The sequence below is a fragment of the Phaethon aethereus genome, assembly GCF_964289735.1.
Source record: "Phaethon aethereus genome assembly, chromosome: 1".
Classification (NCBI taxonomy): domain Eukaryota; kingdom Metazoa; phylum Chordata; class Aves; order Phaethontiformes; family Phaethontidae; genus Phaethon; species Phaethon aethereus.
Genome location: NC_138575.1, coordinates 100,554,958 through 100,566,963, shown reverse-complemented (window position 1 = coordinate 100,566,963; position 12,006 = coordinate 100,554,958). Strand labels below are relative to the sequence as shown.

The following is a 12,006-nucleotide window of genomic DNA, read 5'->3' as shown; positions in this document are numbered from 1 at the left end:
TTATGGATACATGCATGCGCACATGTACACAAGCACACATACACACACCCCACAGTAAATATCTCAACTACTACTCCTTCCATCCATGGTGTTTCTAGATATTACTGTTCAACTTTTACTTATTTATTTAATGGAAGGCCCTTTGCCACAGCCAGCACCCTTTAAAGTACTCAATGAAAAGAGGTTTAAGATTCAATTAGCACAAAACTTCAAAACATACTTCTATAAAAAGCAAAATGTAGACCACCATCACTTTGGTTGATATTAAAATTAGGTAAATATAATATGCATTTCTCTAATGTTTAGAAGACCATTTCTGGAAAAACTCAAAATCCCTGGCGTAGTCTTGTTCTTGGGAGCATTCACATAACCACAGTTTGCAGAAACCAAAAGTTTGGAGAAAATTATTTTGAGTTAAATATATGACTATTCATGAAAACGCAATTTCGAAGTTCAGATATATTTGGAAAATTAATATTTGCATTTAGGAACTATGCCACCCGAAACAATGCTACCTGTTTTTTTTCTGACCAATCCCAATTAATCAACACAGCTCAGTGGCAAAAATTGTACATCAAGCCACAAAGTAAAAAAAACAACTAACCAAACTAAAAAAAACCCACAAAAAAAATCAAATATTTTGACACAAAAAAATGCATTTGAGAAAACTATAATCTACTGAAAGGAAGTCCAAGAGTGGTAAGAGAGGCTAGATTGCTACACACCATATTAACTAAAAATTAATCATTGATCCTTATCAAATATTTTTAGCAAACTGCATTACGTACACAGATTAAATAAATCCCATTTTCATGGAGATTTTATGAATTAATTTATTTCTCTCAAGAATTTGGAGATAATTAACACAACCCAATACACAGAGTAGGGACATAAAGTGAAGCCCCTGTTAATAATTGAACTATGAACATGGAGGGCATTGTTACCTTGGCACGCAAAGCCTCTTTCTTCATAGCCAGCATTACACAAGCACTTGCCTATGGGCACTAGCCATTCTCCTTCTGTACTGCAATACATCTTGGGTGGCTCTTCCTCCTTGGAATGATTGACACAAGAACCCCGCACCTCCACCAGTGACTGGGAGTCCATGGGTACCGTATCTGGAAACATGGCGAGGTTCTTGACAGTGAAAGGGCATTTTTTGAAGTACACTCGCACTGAGACTAAGGCAACACATGCACCTACATCTTGAAAAGCCAAGTAAAAGCCTTTCCTGCTGACAGGTCCCACCTCACGGACTTCCGTGTTTAGCTTGAGAATTCGGTCCCCAAGATCCATCTGGGTGAAGCTCTCATCAGCCGCAATGGTGTCAATCTTTGTAAACTGATGCTCTCTGAACTTTACTAAATGGTCATCATCGGATTCCATATAATACAGATTGAAAGTCTCTTTGCAAGTGCCCAGAACTAGAGGGATACTATTACAGTCCCTTAAGGTAAACTTGAGCTCCACGTATATCTTCTGAGCCGAATTGCGTGGAATCCAGTTTGTTCGCAGCCAATTGTTTTGACTGTGATCCATAACATTGCACACTTGGTAAGTTCTGATCGGAGTATAATGCTCATCAACACCACTAATCTCTTCCCACTGAAAAAAAAAAAAAGGAAGTATTTTAAGATTGATGACTATACCAATAAAAATCACATTTAGAAACAAAAGCTGTGAAAAAGCAAAAATCACTTTGCTTGGACATCATTATAAAATAGACAATAAAGTCTGGTTGAACTTGCACTTTTTTCCTATTAAAACATATAAACCCCTTAAACTAACACAGACTTCACCATCAAGAACTCCATTTTTACCAAGGTAGCATGAAAGAGATGCTACAGTTGTTTTGCATTATTAAAAACCTGTGATTTCTTAAATGATATGCCGTGCTGTCCTTTCAACCATAATCCCAACATGTCTTTACTACAACCACATTCACCTCAAACAGAAGTAGTTCACTAGGACAACACCACATTTTCACTGTTAGAACCAAGTTATATTTCAAAGATCAAACAAGATTTAAAACCCTACCAAACAAAAGCTGATGGTTCCCACTGAAATTCCATATAGTCATAATAAAATATTACAGTTTTAAATTTATTCAAAGCATGACAATTGATTTTGCTTGGGATGTATGTCCTCTGGACAAACAGTCAAGCTTTGCCCAGTTTCCAGAGCTATTAAAAATTACTGCCAACCTACCGTAAGTACCATAGGTACTTAATTCTTCTGTGGACTATATAGGCTATGATGCTAAAATGGTTTTTGAAGAATGAATAGTCATCATTTGTTTTTACATTAGTCATCAGCTGACAAATTTACTTGACCCAGACAGGGAAGGAATAGACTTCCTATCTGTGAATTACTCATGTACCAGTCCTACCTGATTTCTGAAGTCACACTTACCAGAGAGGAATATTTACCAATCACAGGAAATAAGAAATCCCGCAGGGGTACTTAAAGTAAATACTTACTGTTAGTCATTTACCATACACCACTAAGTGACTTAAGATGCATCTTTCTTTGCTTTCTCCCTGAATGGATGGCTAGGACCATTTGTTGGTTTTGGTTTTTTGTTTGTGTGGGGTTTTTTTTGGGGGGGGGGGGGGGGGGGGCTGTTTTGGTTTTTTTGTGGTTTTGTTTTGTTTTGTTTTTTTTAAGGTCATCATTCTTCAGCTTTTATCCACACAAAAGCTGCAGCTGTTCTATATTCCAAGTCTTAAAATACTAAATTAAGAGCCTCACCACTAAAGCACTAGAATTAAAAATCATTACAATGAACAATACCAGTTGCAGAATCACATAACCACTGAAGTTGAAAGAAAACCTTCCAGATCTTCTAGCTCAACACCGTGCTCATGCAGGGTCAGCCAGAGCACATTGCTCAGGATCCTGCCCAGTCAGGCTTTTAAATATCTCCAAGGATGGAGACTCCACAGCCTTTCTGGGTAGTCTGTGCCAGTGTTTGATTGTACTCAGAGTAAAAAGGTTGGTCCTTATGTTTAAATGGAATTTCCCACATTTCCAATTGCATTCATTGCCTCTTGGCCTTTCGCTGGGCACCAGAGAGAAAAGTCTGGCTCCATATTCTCTATACCCTGCCATCAGGCATTTACACATGCTGGTAAGATCCCCCCTGAGCCTTATCATCTGCTGTTCTATGCTTCAAAGTTAATCACACAAGCAAAAGAGGTAAACTCCTATCGTGATAATGAAGCACATACTAATAGAGCATATGGTAGCACAGCAGCTACAGAAACCCTTGCTTTGCTGTCCCCCACATACACAGCCTCTGCAAAAACACACAAATGCTACCCCATGCAACCACATGCAGTGCAGCTGGGGAGCAGCAGAGCTTAAAACAGAGCTGCTGCATGGTACAAAAACTGGAGATGTGAAGTAGACAGAACTAAGTATGTTGTGAGAAATCACTGCCACTCTTGGGGGAAGGAGACAAAAAACATCTACCAGGAAAACATCTTCCCTCAAAAATCAAGTCACATCAGTGTTTTATTTAACATCTCAGTCTAGTAATTTTCATTTTACATAAGCATCTTTGGTGAAGGATCTTAGTGTAGTGCAGAGCTCACATTAGGAAAGTACTACTCCCACTATACCAACAAAGAAACTGAGGTACAGAAGTGTTAACTGTCTTTACAGCTTCCTGGTTTGACAAGACATGCATCACACAGATTCAAAGAAAGAAAGGAAAAACACCAGCCACATCAGAATAACATCTGAGAGTTCTCAGTCCCAACTCACTGGCTTAAGAAGTTTTGCTATGACTAAGAGTTGGTCTGCACAATGAAATTGTCCACACACCACTGAAGATATAATTTTAGATCACGTTATTGAACCAGTAGATAGAAGAAGTATAAATATTCTTCCTTTAATTGAAACAAAGTTTATTTTAGTTCTCTTTACAGATCTGACTATACACAAATTTTATCTCTTCCTGACTAGCTCAAGGTTAAAAACAGTCTTGGATATGTATACAACAGTTGAAATGGTGTAGCAAGCCATAATATGCTACATTGCCAAGGAGAGCTAGCAGCACAAGGACTTTCTGAGTCCAAGTTACTACACTAGAGCTCGTGGCCACTTAAGAGCTGGGCACCACATGGCAGCCCATCATACAAGGATGATCTCTTCCCTGCATAAGAAGCAGCTGGACCCTGGCTCCCAGCCTCTGCCAAGCTCCCAAAGCTGAGTGGAGGAACTTCCTCTGACAGATGTCCTCGTACAAGTACAATAATCTAATCTTGCTGCAAAAAGCCATTCAGATGCCACAATTGCCTCCCATGAAGCTGGATGTACCTATTTAACTACAGGTCTTACCTGGACAAATGAAAATTCAGATACAACAACTGGATGAAACTAGGTAAGATTATATAGTGAAACAGAATTTTATGGGCATTTAAAGCAGCTCGCACTGATTCATGAATGATCTACTTATTATCTCTTCCATATAATTTCTAATCAGTTCAACATATTTTACATGTCCAGTGGGAGACAGAAACAAAACTAGGAACTTGCAGAATTTAAAACATCTCCCCAGCAGATGTTCTTTTTCTGAACAAGCCTCAGTGCAATTTTTTGTTCAGAAGTTTCTTATCCAACATGCTTACACAGACAGTTGAATGTAGATGTATGAATTGCATGATAAAGGTAGTACCACTACTATGTTCTTCACCTAGAAGTTGCAATTATCACTTCATTAACTTGTAATGAAGACCTAATTGCTTGGAAACAATTGTAGTCTATGTCAGTCCACTTACACAAACAACAAAATTTCACATCTATCATTTAATGCAGAAGCACTGCTGAATGGAAGCACCAATCTCACACCAGGTGCTAACTTGATCAAGATACTGCAGCTGTTAGAAAACTATGGAGATTGCAGCTAACACTTTAGAAAGACTTAAGCTGAAAAAGTCACTGAAACTAAAGGAAGAGCAACCAAATCAGAACATGTACCAGATTCAAGTAGATTTATGACTTCAATAATTATTATGATCAAACTAAAAACCAGCAGTGCATTTACATTGCTCATACACTGCAATTTTTCCCAGTAAGCTATTGTATTGCCATCTTTAAGTGATCTTTATTCTAGACAGATTATGAAGAACATCATAACAATTTCCTTCCCATGACCAGTAAGTTTCTTCTATTAAGTGAGGTTTCTTGAACACCTATATTTGTAGTTGTTTTAATTTTTATTTTTGTACCTTTAATTCATGTGTTCAACTTGCTCTGTAAAGTTACAATAGTTTAAAAATTATTTACTTTTTTTTAAAAAAATATTCTTTTTCCAGGGACTGGAATTTAGGAGAGAAAAACATTTTAAAATATGCACATTAAATAAGAAAACATTCTATATTTTATTAAGCAATCAGTATTGTCAATTGCTCCTATGTTGATTTCAGGGGCTAAAATGAATGCAAGCGGTCTTTCCCTGTAAATCCTTATGTATTACACTCATGAAGCACCCTACAATATAGGTCTTTTGAGGCATCATTTATAAGCCCAAAACCTGTTCTGAACACACATAATCAAAAAGTTCTGTACGGTTTTACTGCTGCAAAATGCTAAACTCATGCCCACTTCAGATCAAGGGGAGGCTACGGATGTCCTCTTTAATGCAAAGCTGAGCTGTCTTAGTATCTCCTGTTCTTTTCCCAATATTGCTCCTGTAGAGCCACCCCTCCTTATGCTGCACATGAGCTCTGCTGATTTTAGATCAAAGTATCAGACAGGATACCAAACAAGACTATGCCTCTCACAGCATTTCTTTTCAGCACTAACAATATATTATCATTACATAGAGGATAAAAATCAATAAGCAAATGAACCTTTAGTAGTTGAGAATGTTTACTTTAGCTTTACAGAGAGGTATTGTCACTAAAATGTGCTAGCTATTAAGAGGCCAAGTGACAATAGGAAGCAAACCTCCTGTGCAGCATCGCCACATAACCTATCCAGTATTACAGTATTCAGTGCAATTTCATTTTGTACAGGCATCATTCTGACCTAGATTCCCAAACAGCTAGCTGAAATAACAGAACTACTAGGTAGGAGTTACAAAGTAAAAGAAAAATTAGAAACAAAAAGGATCTAAGGTATTTTAAACACGAGGAAAATTCTGATTGGGGGGTGAGTAGAAATTAGCTAAAAGAAAAGTCCAGAGTTACTATCTGGTAATTAAAAACAGTCTTTGTATCTTAGGGTAAAGTAAGAAAAGAACAGCATTCCAAGTGTGCAGGAACCTGGACAGCTGGGGCTAGAACAGGTCACGAGGCAGAGATCTATAATAAATAATAAGAGACGGGAAAGTCATGAAGAGGAATTCAGCCAAAATGGAGGTGAGAGAGAGAGAGAGAGAGAGAGAGAGAGAGAGAGAGAGAGAGAGAGAGAGAGAGAGAGTACTGCAACTGGGATATGAGATGTGCTGAAAGAAAAGTTCTGATGCAAGGCAGGCAGGTATTTATTCTACACAGGACACAGATGGCAGAAAGGGACATGCTCCTTTTCACCTTACACATTGAGTCCACCCTGCTGCAGTCTCAGCTTCCCCTCCTCCCACCTTCAGTTTCCCAGAACCATCCCCATCCCATGGAAAACTATCATATGCGGTGGGGGACTAATATCTGTTGAACAAACTCTCCTGAACATGCAACCACTAGTATTTCGGCAAGAGCAACAATGTAATGCAAGGGGCAAGAAAGCATCCAGCAAGAAAGTATGGCCACCCAAACTTAGTTACCATAGACATCCACCTAAAACTCAAAAAAAATAGATCTATTTCTGAGGGTACTGCATTTTCCCCTACAAAATTCCATCCTGTTGAGGCCTTGCTAAGAGAAAATAAGAACAGTGTAAGTTTTTGTCCTCCAGATAGATGCAAAAGATAAACAAGAAGGTATCAGGGGAATAAGCAGAAAGATGAAGGAGAAGATGTCACAAGGAGACAGACAGACTACACAGCAGCGACAGCAGAGTAATACTGCAGAGAATTTGGGCACAGACACTTTCCCAGGAGTCAAGAAAAACCTAAAGAAGGTTACGTGAGCTGGGAAGGAAAGAACTGGCACTACGTAGTATTGAGGAGGAAGGGCGTTAGTGGGAGTCAGGCTAAGAACTTAAGGAAAATCAGCTGAGATGCTGGCAGAATGACTGTACGAAAGATCTGTACTTCTGTCATGTAAATCAACACTGGTGGGACCCAAATCTCATTCTCAACTCAATTACAGGCAATTATTTGGGTCACTCTGGTCCATGGGTCATTAAACTTCAAAGGTGTCCCTACTGGTATTTCTTTCTTTTAGTTCTATGCAGCTACAGAAGAAATGGATATTCATCAGTCCTGGCTATGTTCAGACTGGAAATTAGTAGCCAGTTTCTACATACTGGAAGAATGAAGCTATAGGACCATCTTCCAAGCAGTCCAATAGAGATTATAAATCTCTTTCATAAAAGAATTATCAAATTGTGTCAGGGATTTTATGAAGGCGTGATGGGGGAGCTGGAAATCTGAGGCTGTGATACAAGGCTTTGGGGTGCTGGATTTCTTCCTGTCATCAAGAGGGAAGGAGCAGAGGTGTGACCATCATTTATGAGTTCAAACTATTACACAGTACTTGTATCATATTCCTCTAATGCCTTCAGGCACCTTCAACACTTTTGAAACATGTCCAGGAGAAGTGCCATAGCACCACTCCCTCCCCAGCATGTAATTTGGCTTTTGGAAAGTTAGCTTTTCATTTTTTAAACCTTTTTTGAATACTGTTAATAGCAGGAAACAAGAGAGTGCTTTCAGTAGTATAGAAAAATCTCCAAGATTCCCAGTGAGAGGGTCTAACTCTCATGCTCCAGTCATACTGGCTGACAAAGTTGGGACAGAAAGGATTTTCTTTTCCAGAATTCTTTTTTTCTTTGATTTCCTTTACAAAAGGGAACATACAAAAGTGAATGTAGGCCATTTCCTAGGATGCCATGAACAGTCTCACCAAAAAGTTTCCTCTCCATGCAGGAATCTAGGACATGAGTGATCTCCTCAATTCTTTCATCCTTCCTGTGACATACTTCAGGTTTTGTGGCTTTCTATTCTTTATATCAAAAATTTTAAGTTTACATTAAGAAACTGAAGGTTATTTTGTGATTTACAATACAACACATAAGCAACTGCATGATTCCAATAAAGTAAATTTTATCTTTCAGTGTCATATTACTATAAAACTCCTAAATTATAAACTATAAAATTCCCACTAAAAATTGAGTTTGATAATTTTTCAAGGCAACTACGGAACCCAGGCAGCAAACTCCTCAAGATTCCATTGGCAATCTCAGGCAACAGTCTAACAATATTTATTTACAATTTTATTTGCCATTAAGACATTTGGTATGATGATGTATTTGGTACGATTTGGTATGAGCACCATTTCAGGTAATGACCAACTGTCCTGTAACATAAATTAGCAATTCTAATATTAATTAGTAATTCTATGTCTACATGTGACTAACTAATCACTGTGCACACTAGAACACAGACTGGGAAAAATGCTGAGAAGTCAGAAGAAAAAGAGTAACTGAGTGAAATTACTTTGAAACCTCACAAAAACATCTTCATGTGCTAGGATGTCCCACCCCTGCCAAGCAGAGCAGTCAAATCACTACTTATTTCTAAACTAATTTTTAAAAACAATTTTTTTTTTGATCAGCGTAATTGCTTTTCACTATCCGTAAGGTGGTCACATAAGCCTTTACAGAATCGCCGTTCAAATTCTACCTGAAAAACACATTTTGTTCTAATCCTAAAAACTGACCCTGCTCTCTTCTACTGGCTCTTCGTATTCAGTGGCTTTTCAGCCAGCCAAAATAAAAAAAAAAAATATATATATGAAAAAAAAATCACTTTTATTGTGAGCAGTGATGGAAAAGTTTGCCTTCCTGTGTATGCACAGTCTTCTGTCATTTATTCAACCAACTCCCTTCCCAAACAAAAAGATCATTATGATAGAAATCTCACACTTCAGATACTCAGTGCATGCAACTTTTCAACATTTCACTGACAGAATACCAACCGGCTAATAATCTTTTCCTTTTTTTTTCTTCTTCCCTTGGTTGCTGGGCAATCACTAGAAGAGGTACACAAACAAGCCATGCCATGAGCAACAGAATTAATGAAGCCTAGTTTCCTACAAATCTGTATCTCATGCTTGGTCTCCAACATGGACTTTGATGTCTAATAAAAAGTGAACACAAAAAAGTCTCTCCCTCACTAGGAGCATTAATGCCATTTCTGTCTCTTTCCCTCTTCCTCTCTCTCCTCCTATTTTTTATTTTCGTAAATCTTTTAGGGAGTTAAGCTTTTGAAGACCTCTGTTCCTCTGTGAAACTGTTAAAATTCACCTCCGAGTTCAAAACCTATTAAGTGTGATCTTTCTTTCCCGTGTATATACACAAACTATAAGTACCTACATGTCTCTGTAGTTTCCATTTTCTCCAGAAATTATGCTAAAAAGGCAACAGCTTCACATACAGGCTAAGTGTAGTTTTTAAAACTGCTAAGATTAGTGTAAACACTATGTATTTCTATTCAGATTTCAATAGAAATATTATTATATCAAATATAATTTATATAATAAATAGAATTTCATTATATAAAGATAATATAATTATATAATCGTTTATATATAGGTATTCTATTAAGTATAGTAGATATTATATTTCTTTTAAGGTTTCCTTTTTTTAAAAAAGGAAAAAAGTTACAGCTGGCAGTACAGCAGAAGTCCTGAGTATGAGCTTAAAGTAGACATTCCTGGTGAAAAATTCATTCCACTGGAAATAACAGGTCAGCATAAAGCATTTGACTTTTGTTTCCCAGTTTTTCCAAATTATATTTCTTTGTGCCAGAAATGTATGAACATTAAGTTAATTTTCTTATTTTGGAAAATAGAAGTGCTACCAAAAAATATTCTTAACCAAAGAAATTCAGTTCCAAGGACATCCTTATCAAGTTGATATTACATCAAATTGTTTCATATATTTGTTGCTGTAATAGTTAAGCAACCTTCAGTGTTACACAATGCTCTCTGCTACTTAAGTGCGGGAAATTAATCCTCATGAATATAAAACTTCCATTCGCTTTTTGGTGTATATCTGACACTTGCCAAAGAATCCTTGATCTCGCTCTCAAGGGACATTTGTCATTAATAAGAGTATGAACACAGCCCGAGTTGAAACATTGAAAACCCCATCTCCTAAGAAAGATGCCTTGTGATAAGCAAGACTTTCAGAAAGGACTAAAAACTGAAGAAATAATATTGGGAGGGAGGGGAAAACCACAACAAAAAAGACAAACCATCACCATCGCAGGCATTTGTATCTTCATAAAAGAACCCAAAAGGTCTACAAGTCATATTCTGCAAACTTTGTGCTTGTCACCTTAATTAACTGAAAATATAATTCATGTTAAGTATGAAACATCTAACATATTTTACACCATAGCAACATAACAGGCCAAGACTGAAAGCCTCAGGCATGGGAATATTCATCAACTATCTAAATAACATTTGTATTGTTTTGTTTTAAAAAGAACTTTGCATGAGAGTTTGAGCTAAAAATCTTTCAGTATGATAACAAGGAATTACATCATAATTAAACATATATATATATATTTCAGCCTAACACTTTCTTTTTCTATTGCACACTGTCCAATATTTCAAAATTTCCATCGTGCTGAAGCACACATTTGGGAAACAGGTTGCAGGATTTAAGACAAGATGAATAACTATGAAGCCTCCTTTTCTAGTACTTAGATCTTCTGTTGACTTTTTTATTGTAACATTAAATATGTCCAAATTCAGATCAGTACAAGAATCAAGCTTTCACATATGTTGAATATGATTCTAATGTATCCTACTCAACTTCATAGCCAATACACAGAGAAAAAAGGACTTCTTCAGTTACTTGAAAGTAAAAGTGTATTCAAGGAGAGACTTCTATAAACAGACATCAAAATTCTGAGGATGAGTGAGGAAAACAAACAGCCAACAAAAATTACCACACATTTTAGGACATCTTGAGACTAGGAATAAAATAATTCAAATCTAAATGAAAACTGGAACTTTCCCACATACTATGTAAAAGTTTAACAAAATACTAACAGGATGCAAGAGGTCTGAAAGCTTGCTATTAACAGAAAACCTGTAATGACCGTATCAGAAGAATGCATTCCAGACCAGCTCATCAATATGAAAACACTTTCCTCTTAACATCACCAAAGGTGCTCATCCAAGGCCCATAAATACCAATCAGCTGAAATCAGGGATAGAAAATGATCTGATTTGTGAGTTTAATATATTTAGGAAGTCCTATGATAATTTTCTATCTTTAGCTTTCAAAAGTCAATGAAATAACTTGCTGGTACTGGGTCTCCCCCCAGTTTTTATCTTGAGTTTTTTTCTAAGCTGCAAATGAAAGAAGAGGAATTTGCATTGCAAGAGTTTTCCAATTAAGTTACCGCACAATGAAATTACCATTACCATCACATAAACCCTCCTAAGACACAGGCTTTGGTACACTTTTTCCTAATGCTGTTTTACTAGTCCATGGTTTCACATCAACCAGTCATAACTGTCAAATGAAAAAGCTCTACAGTGAAAGAAAATAAGCATATTAGAGAGAAGGTAAGGTTGAAAGGAGGTTATACTGGTATACAACTACACGCAAAAATATTCAGTCTAAGATCCACACAGTATTACCACTGCGTTATTCTCCCTCTCTGTTCAGTTATCTACTGAAGTCTTACCATTTGTGGGAGCAGACAAAACACACCTGACGGCATATCATTGTATTCAGGAGACTTGGTCATAGCCTCAACCTAAAAGTTGAGTTTCCTTCTTAACTAAGCAAACCAGTTTCAGAAGTACGAACAAGACAAAAATCTTAATTTCTCTTCTGCTAAGAGCTCAAGTGAAATGAGAAACTCATTAAAAGTAT

General features: G+C 37.0%; 1 protein-coding gene across 1 annotated transcript in view; it reads right to left on the bottom strand.

Annotated features, from left to right (window-relative positions):
- Window positions 1-12,006, bottom strand: part of EPHA3 (EPH receptor A3) — a gene marked incomplete at its 5' end in the record, with an annotated part of 232,300 nt that overhangs the window by 154,460 nt on the left and 65,834 nt on the right. Inside the window, one exon of the mRNA XM_082011947.1 lies at window positions 945-1,605. Within this exon, the coding sequence (XP_081868073.1) occupies window positions 945-1,605 (661 nt within the window). The remainder of the gene's footprint in view (window positions 1-944; window positions 1,606-12,006) is intronic.